Source organism: Hemitrygon akajei, chromosome 11 (assembly GCF_048418815.1).
Source record: "Hemitrygon akajei chromosome 11, sHemAka1.3, whole genome shotgun sequence".
NCBI lineage: Eukaryota > Metazoa > Chordata > Chondrichthyes > Myliobatiformes > Dasyatidae > Hemitrygon > Hemitrygon akajei.
The window spans coordinates 147,306,489-147,323,492 of NC_133134.1; the positions used below are offsets into that span (position 1 = coordinate 147,306,489).

Sequence of the window (17,004 nt, forward strand, 5' to 3'; positions counted from 1 at the left end):
ATATCACAAGGCAGTTATACAGAGAACAGACATTGCTTCAGGTTACTGAAGGGTCATCAAATTTATCTCTAATATGTTGTTAATTGGTGTACTCAGAACTGTAACAGATGTGACAACTGAGTGGCCTCCTGGGTTATATCTTCCCATGATTCTATCTTTAAAAAAATGAAAATCAATTTTGCACTGGCTATTTGGGACAATGTAGGCAAGTTCAATATCTGATTTCTGAAAATGTAATTACTCTGTTATAGAATCCTAGATGCTCATCCTACTTATCACAAGGCTGAACTAGTTTTTGATTGTTGTCCTTGATTCTGCATTCCTGCAAATGGATTTGGGCACTTAAATTTCTCATAGTAAAGTTCCACTTATAAGAATGGGCATTGAATTGAAGTTCCATTGGGTTACCAGAATCCAGCTGATGGCACAGTGGCATCAGCACCGGACTTCGGAAGCGAAGGCTCCCAAGTTCAAACCCAGTCGCGCCCCCCCCCCCCCCCCCCCCCCCCCCCGGGCACGCTTTCCATCCGTGCCGAGTTGAGTGCCAAGCTAGCCACTCGGCCTTGTAAAACAAACAAGGGTCGAGTCAGGAACGTTCATACTGTGTCCCGGTTAATCCGAAAGGAGACCAATCCTGACACTACACGCCAGACAAGAATGGCTGACTGTGTGGTGTGACACGCTATGAATGACCAGAATCCATTGAACAATGAGACGAGAAAGAAAATCAGGAAAACAAATGTCATTCCTGTGTTTTCAGGTTTTGGGCAATCAGGTGATTGGGGAAAGCAATGCCAATGGTGGTGTTTAAGATACGACTAATGTACCTCAATTAAATCATCCCATCATTGATAGGGATCATTCGCCACACTTCCAGTATTTCAGAAACCACTTAGGAAATCAATTTCCAATTGTCGTACTAATTTCCCAATTCTGCAATTACATAGAGCCTTTGGCAGAGCATTGCTGCCCTATTATGAGCAGCTGGAATCAGACCTGTATTTTTTTAGGAGTTTAGAGAATAAGGGATGCTCTTGTTGAAACATGCAAGATCCTAACTGAATATGACAGGACAGACTATTAGGTGAGTCTTGAGCAAGGATACATTACAACAAGATAAAGAGGTTGTTATTTAAAACTGAGGTGCATAAGAATTTCTTTTTGCAGAGAATCTTCAGTATTCTCCCCCTGTAGAATTGTGAAGGCTAGATCAATGGAAGTATTTAAAGAGAAGCTGGATACATTTTTTTTTCAAAGAGCCATATTAAGATACCCATTTCTATGGGATGCTGACATAGAAGAAGAACTGTGACCTGGGCAGATCGGCCTTAATCTCCTTAAATGGCAGACGGGCTTGAGGATCCATTTTCTGGTGAGGTTACATTCAGATAGGGCAATGTTGTTAGATTATGGACTAGCTGACAAGAGTTGAAATCCCCTATGTGACTTGAGGAATATTTAGACTCAAGCAGGTAAATCTGGAAGAATTTTTTTAAAGTCTCATCAATATTAATGGCTGTATAGTACTAGATTATTTATGTTCTTAAGGGAGGAAAACTTAGTCTTTTCTCGACCTGGTTGTTACTTGTCTTCAGGTGCCAACAATGTAGTTAACTTAACAGTTCTTGGAAATAGCCCAACTTCTCGAGTTAAGGATCCAATTAAAAAGTGCACGTCCTATAAATAAAGGAAAATGACATCTCACGACTGTAAAATTCAGCTGGATAGAATCATGGAAGTTTGTAGCACAGAGAATCCCATTTATAGTTCATTTTCCTTCTGTCCAAATAACACTAATCTCTGTTTTAAGAATATCCAAAATGTGTAACAGGACAGGTATGTTTATGTTTTTTCTTTTCTGCTTGAACTTCAGGAATTCAATGAGACTACTGGTTCTCAATAGTGATAAAACCTGTTTTATACGCTGAACCATGATCCAACAAAGTGAGCTGCTGATAGGGAACACCTAGATGGTTGCTTTCACTGCTAATCTGATTAAAGCTTTTCTGTTTGCCATGATTCCTTCCATAGCTTAAGGAGGAGCAACAAAAGGCACTCGTGCGAAGAGATTTTGAGCTGCAGAGCCTGAACTTGCAGACCAAACTTGAGCAGAAATTCTGGAGCCAAGAGAAAAACATGTTTGTGAAAGAAGCTGATCAGTTCAAGCAAAACCTCTTCCTGCTTTATATGAAGCTGAAATGGTTCTTGAAACACTGGAAATGTGGCAAGAAGATGGATAATGATGGGGATGATTTACTAGAGGTGCATAATTTCAATTCTTAAAAAATCTTTTTCAAAATCTCAATCCAATGGCACAATGTCAATCCAATAAAATACATGCAATTACAACTTCCAAAAGTACCACAAACTAGTCATTGGGTTTGGAGGCTTGTACACCTCAGTGATCTGGAGACCTGGGTTGGATGAAGGCAGGGCATTGTGCTTTGACTCTTGGTAGAGTCACCCATGCCAAACAGGTCAAAGTGTAGAAGCCAGACTAAAAGAGGTCTACTGCTCCTCTGGGTTCAGGGGTTCAGCTCAGGGTTAACAATCCCTGGCCGGTCAAAGAATTTGTTACGGAAACATCAATGAAGAATCCTATCCCTGTGAGTCTCACAATAGAGAAGATGGCCAAGGACAGACAGATTGGAAGACCTTCACTGCTTCCCTTAATGCCAGTGGCGTAGCAGGCAGTAACTAAAGTGTAACTTCCTATCTGCTTGTTAATTCATCTAGTTATCAGGGAAATAAATGGGTGCACAAATTAAAGTTTAGTGAAATACAGGGATAAGATTGAACTCATGGTCTGAATGTAGCACAAGGAACAAACACTAATAAGTGGAGGGAACTGGGACTTCTGCTGAAAGAGACTCATGAAAAGTTCTGTGAACACAATGAACAGATTTCTGATCAAAATGGGTAACTAATTTTGTGCATTAAAATTCTTCATTAATTTTGGCAGAGGATTTTTGTCACTAAGGAGCAGAAAGTCTGAAGTACTTCCTCTTTTCAAGCTCCATTCATTTTAAAATTGATCATTAGTATATCTGCACACTATGGCAAAAGATTCACTACCATTGTTGATGTCTGTGCTGTGTGATTCATGTCCTTTCTTGAGGTTGTGTTAAACAATCCCCGTGCTTCAATGTGCTTGGCAGGTTAACAGTGTGAAGGATTTATATTTGCTGATTGAAGAAGAGGAGCTGACCCCTCGCCAAGTGGACAATAAGACAGTGACAACAGATGATCAGTCTCAGAAAACCTTGGAGGGAGCTTTGACTCTTCCAGTGGAAAAATCTGTCCTTGCATCACATCCAAAGCAGGTACAACAGTAATGGTCAATAATTACAATTCTAAGGAATGTTTGCTGTCATGTACACTAATATCAAATTTTAAGTACATACTTGGTTCATCTGAATTATAAGCTCAAGTAGGTTTGACACTCTTTTTTAAACTTTGATAGCAATTATGTGTTACTGTTATTCTAATTAATGTATATAAGCATTAATTTTTTAAAAGATTTTTGAAACCACAGGGTGCAGGGATTGTTCCAGCATATATATGCGGAGGCTACTTTGTTGGGTACAACTGTACACTTGTTAATGCAAATACGTAATTATCCAATCAACTCATTGCATAAATGCATGCGGACATGATCAAGAGATTCAGTTGTTGTTCAGACCAAATGTCAGAAAGGGGGAGAAATGTGATGCAACTTTCATCGTGGAATGACTGTTGGTGCCAGACAGGGTGGGTTGAATATCTCAGAAACTCCTAATTGCTTGGAATTTTCACACCCAGCAGTCTCCAGAGTTTACAGCGATTACAGAGAATAGTGCAAGAAACAAAGATCTCCAGTGTGCAGCGTTTCTGTGGGCGAAAATGCTTTGTTAATGAGAGAGGTCAGAGGAGAATGGCCAGACTGGTTCAAGCTGACAGGAAGGTGACAGTAACTCAAATAAACATGCATTACAGAAGTGGTGTGCAGAAGAGTAGCTCTGAACAAACAACATGTTGAACTTTGAAGTGGATGGGTTACAGCTGCAGAAGACCACACCGGGTTTCTCTCCGGTACCTAATAAAGTGGCCACTGAGTGTATATGATTTCATTATAGTTGGATGACTAAATCTGTTGGCAAACTTCCTTTGTCACCTAATAAAAGATTCAATTGTCTTAGGTATCTCATAGCACTGCCTGTTTGTCCTACTTATTAATGTTATTAACAAGCTTATTTATTTATATTATTTGTGTGGTTTAGAAAGTGCAGGATATAAGCCGTTGACTCCTGAGTGTTTGTTGATTCACTGATGTTTTGGAAGTAGTCCACGATATTAACTAGTTTTTTTTAAAATTTGGATTCTGTGAGCTAGTTTTTGACTTTCATACAGTGAAGTTCAGTTCCTGTTGTAATATACTAGTACTGTATACTGTTGTAATGTACTAGTAAATACAGTTTTGTTTTTCTTCCTTCCAGTATCCTGCTTATTGCAGCTTTTAGGATGCTTTAGATTTGTAAAGTATGGTTTTTTTTAAAAGAAATCTTCATGGTAGCAGGCCTTATGAGCCTGCACCACACAATTCCACCTTTACGACCACTTAGCGTACTAACTCATTTGGGTTAACTCATTTATTAACTCATCCACTTTGGGATGTGGGAGGAAGCCAGAGCACCCAGGGGAGATCCATACAGTAATAGGAAGAACACACAAACTCCTTACAGACTGCAGCGGAATTATGCTTGGATCGGTAGCGTTAAGCTAACCACTACGCTACCGTGCCACTCCATTTTCAGATAATCCAGGGAAGCATTGGAATCTTGTTTGTAATGTTTTTTATATTAAGCCCCCTATCCATGCTATCCATTACTTTTTATTTTATTTTTCCAATATCGAATATGCTTGTCGGGTCATTAAGTTTGATAAAGGCAGCCTAATATTGATGCTTGTTCAGCTATCGTGCAGTTCAGCTGTAGGTTTTTCTATTTCATTCAGTTGAGTGGTATTTGTAATTCTGAGCATTGCGAGCTTTAAATATTATATACGTTATAGCAATGTTGTTTACTTTAGCAGGAATAATATTTTGGGCTGATTTTATATTTTCCAGTCGAATGAATACAGCAGGGTTGTCGGAGACATTAAAATGATTTTAAAGGACCTGTGCACAGAATTGAAAGAGGAGAGAAGGAGAACCAATGAGCTTCAGCTTCAATTTGCAAATGCCAAATCAGCCTGGGAAGTAGAAAGGGTGGAACTCAAGAGTCGTGTTGCACAGGTAAGCAGAGATTGAGAATAGACTTCCAGCTACTTGTACTGTGTTAACAGCCGGCCACAATTATTGTTGCACACGTATTTTAATATAATGCAAATCGAGGAACATTTCTCCTTGAAATTGTTTTGATTTAAATCAGGTACTTCCCTAATTTGCTTATTAGAGGCTTTATTCTGATGACCGGGAATTAGCATAGTGGAAAAGAGAAGCAGTGTCTTTCTTAATTGAGCAAGGGTTCTTTCAAATAAACGTATTTCTGAATATCAAGTATGTGTTTAATTGATAGCTGTCATAATTATTTTTAAGTGGGTTAAAAAAGGGGTTGAGATGGTAAAAAGAGATTTGCGATCAACTTGTACGTTGCAGGTGTGCCATTGTTTGTCCAAACCTAATGATCTATTCAGCAAAGACTTTAAAGATTTAAGCATCTTGTAATTAGTATTATGGATCTGAATTGAAATGCATAAAATGTATCCTTGCAAGTGGAACATGTGCGATGACGGTCCCCGCACCACCTCCCTCACTCCCATTCAGGGCCCCAAACAGTCCTTCCAGGTGGGGCGACACTTCACCTGTCAGTCTTCTGGGATCATCTACTGTATCCGGTGCTCTCAGTGTGGCCTCCTGTATATTGGTGAGACCTGACATAGATTGGGAGACTGCTTCATCGAGCACCTACCAGGAGGTGCCAGAAAGAAACAGGGTCTCCCAGTGGCCACCCATTTCAATTCTACTTCCCGTTCCCATTCCGACGTGACAGTCCATCATCTCCTCTACTGGCACGATGAGGCCGCACTCAGGAGCTATACCTTGTATTCCGTCTGGGTAGCCTCCAACCGGATGGCATGAGTATTGATTTCTCAATCTTCTGATAATTGCCCACCCCACCCCTTCCCCCGATTCCACAATTCCCCATTCCTGTTTCCTTTTCTCACCTTCTCACTTCCTTCTGGTGATCCTTCTCCTTCCCATTCTTCCATGGTCTTCTACCCTCTCCTATCAGATTCCCCCTTTGCTGATCCTTTATCTCATTCACCTATCAGCTTCCCAGCTTTTTACTTCATCCCTCCCACTCTCCTGGTTTCACCCACCACCTACCACCTTGTACTGCTTCTTCCTCTCCCCCACCTTCTAACTCTGACTCCTCGTCACTTTTTACATTCCTGATGAAGGGCCTTGGCCCAAAATGTTGATGGTCTACTCTTTTCCATAGATGCTGCCTGGCCTGCTGGGTTCCTTCAGCATTTTGTGTGTATTGCTTGGACAAAATGTAACCAAGTTTTTCATATGACATCACTGTTAAGACTGTGTTTCATGTAGCAATTGGGGTTAAAATTTTAAAAGTTTTAACAAGTTACCGGTGGAATAACTGAGAGCAAATGAAGCAGTGTAATAATGTATGTAAATTTATCAGCCGCTGCTCGAGTTCCTCAAGGTCAGGAAACTTCCAGCTCTATATCCTCTTGAAGAGTAACTTAGATTGTCCGTGTTAAAAGAAACTGCCCATATTATCATGCTGGTGAACGTATAGTTTTTGGGTCCTGCAAATCTGTGTTTTTAATGATGCTTTGCTGCATGCTTGAGAGTTTGGTGGAGGGTGCTGATGCTTTTTTTGCTGGTGGGGTGGGAGGGGTCGTTGCCGTGCTGCTGCTTGTGCATGGAAGGGGGGCTGGGGGGGGGTTCTTTGGGGTTTAACGTTTTAACTGTCATTCATTCTTTGGGGCATTCATTCCTGTTTTCATGGATGTCTGTGAAGAAAAAGAATTTCAGGATGTGTATTGTATACATTTCTCTGACATTAAATGCACCTATTGACCTATTGAAACCTATTGATTGTTGTTTCCCAGCTTTATTTTTACGATAACAGATTTATTGCACTTGCCCAGGGTCTCTGTGGGCGACCAAAATGATCCTATTTATAGAGTCATAGAAATACTATAACACCAAAACAGGCCCTTCAACCCATTAATCTGCCTAGTCCCATCGACCTGCACCAGGCCACAGCCCTCCATACCCCTGCCATCCATGTACCTATCCAAACTTCTCTTCAATTTTGAAATCAGCTCCGGATCCACCACTTGCATTGGCAGCCTCTCACCACACACCATGTGATTGAGTAAATTTCCAGTTTTCCTTTTCTAAACAACTATTTAATTAATGTTCAGTTCAGATGTATTTTCTAAATTATTACTTCAATAAATGATTCTTATCAACTACCACACTTTAACTTTGTTCTGCAATTATATTTTTATTGTTTACTTTGGGGTAATTCTTCAAATCCAGATCAGTATTTTAGTATTTTTAATAAGTGTTTATGTAGATTTATTATTTTGACTGATTCCTTTTAATGACCAATATCTTTAGTTAAAAATATCTTGCAGATTTCAGTGGGTGAATTTACAGTGATTTCTACAAGATTTTATTCTCCCCTACATAGAAAGTAGGCAAATGTTGCACGATGCTGTTTAATACTGTTCTCTAATATTGCCAGAAGTTATTTCTGGAAGAAGTTTCCGAATCTGCAAAATGACTCATCGTATCCTCGGAGCATCCCAAAGCACCTCAGAGCAAGGAATTGCTGCTTGACCGCAGTTCTCAATGTAGGCAAAGTTTGGTACATTGAGCATTTACAAAGCAACCAAAAAAAAACGTTACTTTGCAACTAAGTATTGCAAGACTAATCAGTTTAAAAGGAATATAAAGAAAGTAGCTTTATCAGGTTAATGAACATTTAGCTTAGAATCACATCACAAGCGAAAAATGTGAAATTGCTTAAAATTGATGATGATCAATAGTGATGTTAAAGTGCAATTTAGTCGAGTCTTTTCTGCTGGCACTGTGGGCCATAAATGTGAATATCCTCCTGCTGCAGTTGTATCATAGTGTTGCTGATTCATGGGATTTGCTATGGCAAGGCATCCAATGGCGTTTCCAGTGAATTAGACTTGCCCTGTTTAGAATTTTTAAACTTTTGCTTGGCAAATTTCTAAAAGTAAAACTCGATAGCGATTTGAGTCATCTGAGAACTGAGCAAATGCAGCGATCAACTGTGCAGGCATTTAACCAATCAGATTGACGGGACTGCAAACACAAGCTGCTCAGCTGCTGCAATGGTGGTGTTGAATTCAACGACAAATCAAATGTGGGAAGAGAAACAGGAGGGAAAATGCAGATTCAGAGAGAGAGAGAGAGAGAGGGTGCAAAGGACGTTCAAATATAATTTGCATTTTGTTTTTGTGTTACAGATCTGCAGATGCTGAAATCTAGGTTTAAAACAAAACTGCTGGAGGAACTTAGCAGGTCAGGCAGCACCTACAAAGGCAGAGAGATGGCCAACATCTTGGGTCAAAACCCTGCATAGTTCCTGATGCAGGATCTTGACGCACGGCAGTGACTGTCGCTTTGCCCCTCCAGTGCTGCCTGACCCACTGAGTTCCTCCAGTAGTTTTTGCTCCATTTTGTATTTGACATGCTGATATGCTTCACCAACAATGAAGATCTGAACAAATGGTTTTCCACATTCATATTAACTGGTTTCCAGTGCTAAGTAGTTTCATTTGGAGAGAATCAACAGTTATCCCTTAATTAAAAGGGAGTTTAGCATATCTGCCAGTAAGTGTAGCAACTTCAAATTGTTCAGTTGTTTATTTAGCAGTAAGATATTGTGTTGGCTAAAATCAGAGAGGCAGAAGTTGGGCAGACAGTGTTTTAGATGTCTGGGTTTAGCCAAGCAGCTGCCTTTGTCTGAAGTTACTGTACTGTTTGTGCCAACTTAATGCGACCTTCCTTTGTGTCTGACATAAAATATTAAATAGAGGTGTTGTTTCTTGCTGAAGCTTAACATGTGGTAATTTAACTGGCCAAACCATAGCAAAGTAATGGGAAATCTGGGGTGCCGATTTTGTGGCTGATTTAAAGTTGCAAAGGACTTGTGTACTGTATCTGTCCAAACTGGTAACTTTAAGTGAAATGCTGGATTTTTCCAGCTTTATTGCTCGTGGAATTATCTCCCTCATTCACTTTCCCACTGATAACTGCACTGATTTATAAAATGACATACACGTGTTGACTGATATAACTAAACCATACTATTACAAGGGTTTAGTTCAGTAAACCGCAGCTTCCTTCATTCGCCTGACCCAGAGGCACAGCTGCGTGTACCAGCACTGGGAATGGAAATGCTGTGATTCAGATGGAAATTTATACGCCATGTATAGTCTGGCAAGCCTTGTGAGAAATCTATCCCTCAAGACAGATTGTTCATTTTGTTGCAGAAATACAATCCATTTGGGATTTTTCGACCAGAAATTGGGTAGAAATTAAAAAAGACTAGTCTTACACATTAGAACTTGCCACTGTTCTCTTTCCATTAACAAAGTTCACACAGCAAATGTCAGTGCTAGAAGCACTAATTTAAATCATTTATTCTACATTATGTCTTTCTTCAATGCTCCAGGGCATCCAACAGCACTTACAGGTCAGCTAGTCTTGACCTTGCGTGTTTAATTTTTTATAGTGGCAGTTTTCTGTGTAATCTCCTAATGGAACAGCAAAGAAAACACTCCATTTGGTACCATAATGAACACCTAAGTAACCTAAGTAATCTATACCTGCTCTGGTCAAAAGATTGTGAAATTAACAGCACAAGAATTCAGAAGGAAATATAAAGTAGAACGGTTCAGTGGTTCCATTTAATATCAGAGAATGTATACGGTATGCAACCTGAAATTCTTACTCTCCGGAGACATCCACAAAACAGAAGGGAAAAAAAACAAAGAATGAATGACAGGAAAACTTCAGAACTCCAAAGCCCACCACCCCCCTCCCACGCACCAGCAGCAGCAAAGCATCAAATGTCCCCCTCCCCCCCCACCTGCCTCAGCAAAAACATCAGCCCCCAACCAGCATGCAGGCAGTAGCAAAACCTCAGAGAGCATGATCTAGAGTCCCGTCAAAAACCTCTGTTCGCCCAAGTTTGACATGCCAAAGGCACGCGCATGTGCACTCGAGAGAGAGGGAAAGGTATCACTCCAGCCTCAGCAAGAGAGACCATTAGCTCGCTGATTCGATCTTACAATCTGCAGCATCGCTACTTCAAGTTTCCCCGACTTGAGAATCGGCAGAAAGCTCATGCTGTTAATCTCACCATCGAGAGAGAGAGAGAGAGAGAGAGTGACCGTTCGAGTGCAGAGGCCTCTGACTGTTGTGTTCAATATCATAGGTGGAAAAGAATTGGTGAGGGAAATGACATGTGGTTTAAGAAAATAAGGGGATTGAAAAATAAAAGAATACCATTCCTAAACTCTCCAAATAATTGAAACCTGAATGAGTTGTAATAGTGGTAACACGATAATCACTGCTAACTATTTAAAAGGGAACTTGGACAGGGACTCATCTTTTCTGTACTGTGTAGATTTTCCATGCTGCACAGTAGCGCAAAGGTGGTGTAGTGGCATCAGCACAGAACTTCAAGGCAAATGCTCCAGAGTTCGATTCTGGCCTGCTTCTTATACACTTCCCATCCATGCTGGGTTGAGTGATGAGCTGGCAACTCCGCCTCGCAAAGAAACAGTCAAACACTACGAAAATGGCAAAAATTCCACTCAATATGCCAAAAGGAATAGCAAAACAAGTACAGCAAGTTCGGATTATATATTGTGCTTTAGTTCAGAGCGTGGCAGATCTGAGACATCAGCTTTTGACAGTCTCCAATTGATCTGCCTTGGTGCAGATTAACAATGAGTCCCACTTGACTCCGTGTCATGTGACACCAGACTGTCTTCATTATCCACACTGTAATTTAATGGCACTGAGGGTAAAATGCAATTATCTGATCAATTTCAGTTACCCTGGCAACCAAGTGATGTACAACTGCATCAGTGTGAAAAGAATTAACTCCTTTGTTTTGTATCAAGGTTAGCTTCAATTTTGAATGTGTTTGGGTAGAGCTAGGCCTGGGCATTAACATTATGTTTTAATCAGGGGTTCCCAACCTGGGGTCCACAGACCCCTCAGTTAATGTTAAGGCTCCATGGCATTAGAAAGTTGGGAAACCCTGGTTTAAATCATGTAAAAATTCTTCGCTTAGCTGGTTTGCATCAGGTGTAGGATTAGAAGTACTAGTCACGGCCCGAAACGTCAACTGTTTACTCTTTTCCATAGATGCTGTCTGAACTGATGAGATCCTCCAGCATTCTTTGTTGTTGCTTTGGATTTCCAGCATCTCGTGTTGGTGAAATATTGGTCTGCTGATAGTCAGTCAAGACTCTAGGCAATAGTTTGTTGATATGTGTACTGTGTTGATGTTCATTCCCATTCCTTAATTGTTCTTGAGAAGATGGTGGTGAACTGCCAGTGTGAGTCACTAGCAGCTTTCTAGTGAAGGTACCCCCGCATTGTGGTTGGGAGGGGAGTTCCAAGACTTAGAGCCAACAACAGCAGTGTGGAGGTGAAACTGAAAGTGGTGATGTTCCTATGTGCCTGCTGCACTAATGTAATTGGAGTCACCAACAAAAAAGTGCTTTTAGTGCACACCGTAGCCAGTGAGCACCGATAAGGGTAATGGAGAAGATACTGACTATGTGGGCTGCTTTTCCAGCTTCTGAGTGTTGCTAGACCTGGTCTAATGGAGAACATTCCAGCATCCTCTTGACTCACACCTCTAGGGGGTGTTTCAGGAAGTGAGTCACTCACCACAGGATACACAGCCTCTGTCTTTTCTTGTAGCATTGGTATTTATGTGGCTAGTTTGCTGAGTTTTGGTCAGTGACGACCCTTGGGATGCTGCTGCTGAAGGACTCAACAGTGATAATACTGCTGAACAGGAAAGGTCAGATCCTTTGTTGTTGGGGTTGGTCATTGTCTGGCAATTCAGTGATACGTATGTTTCTTAACGTAAAGTGCATCAGCTTCAGCTTATTTCTGAACAATGTCCAAGATTGTGGGCATGGTATTAAACATTTTCCAGTCAGAGTTGCACAGTGTAGGGACAGGCCCTTTGGCCCATCTCATCCATGTCAGTCTTGATGCCTGCCTAAGCTAATTCCATTTCCTGAAGTTTGACCCATATTCATCTGAGCCATTCCTATCACTATGTCTCTCCTAATATATTTTAGACTTCGTAATTGAAGCTGCTTCTAAAGCTTCCCCTAGCAGCTTGTACCAATCACCCACCACCCTCGATGTGGAAAGAGTCACCCCTCAGGTCCCTTTTAAATCTTTCCCCGCTCACCTTACACTTGTGCCTCTAGTTTAGACTCCCCTACCCAGGAAATAGACAATTACCATTCACTTTCTCTATGTCCCGCAACAGAGGTCGTTCTCATGCTGGCCTTGTGATGACTGGAAAGTCAGCTGAAGGTAGCTGGGCTCAGGACAATCCTGTGAGGAACTCCTTCAGTGATATCCTGTGGCTGGAAATATCAACCACTAACAATAATCAACTTACTTTGTCTGACATACGACCTCAACAACTAGAGTGTTTTGTCTTGATACTCTTTTTCATTGGCAATCTATAACACCACATTGCTTCCTTGACGTTAAAGCAGCCACTCCCACTTCCACTGCTGAGATTCATCTCTTTACACATCTTTGGCAGCATCAGCCTGCTTATGCTTGAGCATAAATAGATTGGACTATAAGTAGCTGGATTGAATTTGGCCTTTTTGTGAATAGGAGATAACTAGTTAATTTTCCATATTGCCAGGTATTTTGTAAATTGATTCGAACAATTTGATTTTAGATCATTGAGCTCCAACAAATTAGTTGATCTATTTTATGATTACTAAACCGTTTTTATCAAAGGTCAAAGACTCAAAGTACATTTATTATCAAAGTTTATATGCAATATACAGTCCTGAGATTTGTCCTCCCACAGCCAAGAAACAAAAGAAACCACAAAGTCATTGAAACAATCTAAGACTGTTCATTATTTGTCTGTGAGAAGTTTTATAATATCAAGATTTTGATGCTGAAAATAAATGCAGAATTAAATTTGCATTCATATTCGGCCTTTCCTGGTACAAATTGTGGTGCAAGCATATATCTTTATTACTTGCAGCTTTCAAAATAGTTTTTTTTTGGTTGGGTCCAAATGTGACAAACCAAACATATTCAAGTTATTATATGTTAAACTAACAAGGCTGTAAATAATTACATGCCTGCATTTCCATTCTGCCCTAAAATGGTCTATATATCCAAAATCATAGACTGTTTGCACCTTCTCCCTCACTCCATTCCCACAAAGAATATTTCAATCTGAAATGAATAGTTTTCAATCCATTCTGCTTCATGATAGCTAATATGATATGGTTATAGTATCTACTCATAGATCCATAGGTAGCATTCTCACCTTTGAAAATTCTAGTTTTCAAGTCATGTTAGAAATCTAGATCAATGATTCAGAGCAGTATTGAGGAAGTCCTATCAGTCTTGCCATCTCACAGATGAGATCTTAAATGTAGACCCATCAGCTATCTCTAATGGTCTTGAAAGATCCCTTGCACTAGTTGTGAAGAGGAGGAAAGGAAATATTTCCAGTATACTGGCCAAAATTTCATCCTCTATCTACATTGCTAAAAGGAAGTTAGATATTTATTATCATACTGTTGTCCAGAAAAACTCCTTATAGGCAAATTGACTTTCATAGATAGACAAATACTTTATTCATCCCAAAGGAAATTACCGTGCCACAGTAGCATTACAAGTGCACAGATATACAAATATTTGAAGAGGTGAAAGAAAGAGTGAAAAATAAGTTACCTCAATCTGTCTAACAAATGGTCATCACTTCCCTGGCTATAGGTTGACTCATTATAGAGCCTAATGGCCGAGGGTAAGAATGACTTCATATCCTGCTGTTTGGAGCAGCGCAGTTGTCTTGGTCGTGAAACAGACACTATGTTGCAAGCTCTGTTCCGGGGAGAGATTTTAAGTGAAAAAGGCTCAAGGGTGTTGACGTTTGTAAACCTCTGGCCCACAATCTCTAAAAGTGCAGAAGGAGTATTCACCATGATATTGAGAGTCCTTGAATCCATGCATTGGGAGGACAAGCAGACACTGTGCTATTTTACCCATTACAGTCAGTACTTTCAGGGTACACAAAACCAGAGTAGTAGATCTTTGATCCTGAGAGACTGCCTATGACGAACATGGTGACTGCACATCAAATACATTTCATTGCAATCTAAAGGATTTTGTGATGTCTTGAGTTCATGTAAAGCACCACACATTGGTCTTTTACTCTGTTGTCCTGTAGTTCAGGGTTAAAAGTCAAAACCATTCCATTTCTTGGATGACTTCATCGGGGATTTTTGTGGCAATAAAGCGTGAGTCAGAAGAAAACAGATGTCATCCAAGACTTGTTCATGGTTAGAAATGGATAAAGCATGCATTCTCTTGAGAGCAGTTTCACTGAGATAAAAAAAAATCGAGTCTAAACATTGAAACAGAATGTGGCATGATGCAAGATGCACTCTTTCAGTTAATTTTGGGCTTGCGTCAATGTGAATGTAGAAAATCCTCCTGGCCCGTGAGCTTACCACGTCAGCTGAGAATTTCTCCACCTGTTTGTGGTAGAGAGTCACTTCTGTGAGTGAGGACGTATCTCAGATTTGTTCTGAAACTGTCCAAAGCAGATTTCAGTTATTCACCATTTTATTCTTTGTGAAGTTAATCATTTAATTTAATTTGTTCTTAAGGTAATTTTCTGACGTCAGACAATATCCTGCAGTCAGTGAATAATCAAGTTGGTTTACATATCACAGGCCCTGCTTCCAAATACAGGGACTTGTGCACTGAAGGTTAACAGATTTTACTGTGTCCTCTGGGATGTGGTGAGCCAAAAATCTAATCCTGGAATTAATTTTTTATCAGGGACACTGTATTTGTCATAGATTCATACAGCCCAGAAACAGTCCTTTGCCCCACTGAGAGTGTGCTGACCATCGACCCACTTGTGCTAATCCTATTTAATTTTCTCCATGTTCACATCACCCGACCCCTCCCAAAGGATTCTGCCACTCACAAACTCGAGGTAATTACAGTGGCCAGTTACCTTGCATATCTTTGGGATGATTGAAGGAAACAGAGTACCCAAAGGAAACCCTTGAATATCACAGGGAGAATGTTTAAGTCATGGTAACTGTAGCAGTGGGAACCAGATCAATTGGATTATAGAGGCCCCTCTCCGTTATTGCTGTTCCCTGCTTCTAGCAAGAAGGCTCCAGGGTTTACTCTGGAATAATCAGATAAGTGGGAATCAGTAAATGTTGGAAGTACATAAGTTTGTCTTATATTAGTAAACAAAGTTACTTTAAGTAGTAAAGCAAGAAATGTGTTTTAATCAATCCATTTTATTTAAGCGACAGAGGTACAGAAAAGCACTGGAACTCACCAGGGATAGAATACTTTCCATCAAATCACAAGAACCAAACAGTTCACATTGTCATTAGACTGTTAAAGTTTAGAATTAGGGAGCTATTTGGGAAAAAAAAACGAAGTATAATTGCGAGGGATTCAGAGTAAGGAACTGAATGTTTAACTGTCCCTAAACAGCTGGAAGGTAGGGCTGGGAAACTGGCTTCTGAGAAGGCTCCTAGTGATCTGAAGGCCACCCTGAAGTGGGAGAGGGAGGAACATCAGCAGCTACTCGCAGAGTCGTACAGCGCAGTCATGGATCTGACGCAGCAGCTCCAAATCAGTGAGAAGAACTGGAGTCAGGAAAAGTTGGAGCTTCTTGATCGATTTAACAATGAACGGAGCCACAGTGAGCAGCGTCTGAAGGAAATGCAACACAAGATCAATCAGGTAAGTACAAAAGAGTTTCTATTTGATTAAGAAAAATTATTGCTTTCAGACAGTTTCTGGATGTGTGTTAACATTTTCTGTAAGAAACCTGAGTTTCCAGAATCATGGCCCCCAAAATATATATGGGGGAGCTGGTTCAGACGGCAGCATCAGTTGCAAACTCAAGATCACTGCTTTTTGCCAAGGTTCCCTGGTTTCCCATCATGTATAAACCTGTCTGCCCTGAATGCTGGTGTGGGGAACAGCACAGCAACGAATGTTTCCCAGCCACACCAAGGGCCCCATGTGTTGCAGTGGAAGAGCTCTTGCCTTTGGTGAGGTGTACCCAGTAGATAATAAACGTTACATTATTTTATGGTCATGAGAGGCTGTCTCACTGTGGATTTTAATTTAGTTTTTAATATTTGTGCAACTTCTGGGTGGAGTTTGCAAATTTGTTTTCCCAACAGTTTTCCCAACAGTACAAAGGGAACAAACCAGAAAAGACACTGCTACTGCAAGATTTTGTCTCCTAATAAATTTATAAAAAATGGAATACACATGCTTTAGGAAGGCACTACAATATTGTAAAGCTATCCCAAGACGCTGGCCTTCCCCACACTGTTGGCATCACTAAACTCTGTTCTCTGGAGAGTTTTGATGTGACGGGCAGTACTAAATTGAGTTGTCTCATTATGGTGCAGTTATCCTAATATTTATCTGCAATTAATACCACTAAATATAAGCATTACCACAATGTCTAGCCAAGTGCTGATGTGGCAACGTTATTGAATAATGGAATGTGTACACATTGCTTAGAAAAAGGCAGAAGTGCTGCTGGAAGCCACACATAAATACTGCTCACCACCTTTTTAGGAAAATGTGTTAGTGACACAGGAAAAACCACTCGCATGCTCCGCACGTTGAAAGTTTAGCATCTAAATCATTGT

The 17,004-nt window shown here is 40.4% G+C and overlaps 1 protein-coding gene across 3 annotated transcripts in view; it reads left to right on the plus strand.

Moving 5' to 3' along the window:
• The window catches only part of mtcl2 (microtubule crosslinking factor 2), a 173,556-nt gene that overhangs the window by 110,224 nt on the left and 46,328 nt on the right, over nt 1–17,004 (plus strand). For all 3 annotated transcript variants that reach the window (XR_012100889.1, XR_012100888.1, XM_073061885.1), the window contains exons 8-11: nt 2,032–2,262; nt 3,159–3,323; nt 5,105–5,272; nt 15,824–16,075. Coding sequence is in view for 1 of the 3 variants with exons in the window: in XM_073061885.1 (XP_072917986.1) it covers nt 2,032–2,262; nt 3,159–3,323; nt 5,105–5,272; nt 15,824–16,075 (816 nt within the window). In the remaining 2 variants the exon portion in view is untranslated. The remainder of the gene's footprint in view (nt 1–2,031; nt 2,263–3,158; nt 3,324–5,104; nt 5,273–15,823; nt 16,076–17,004) is intronic.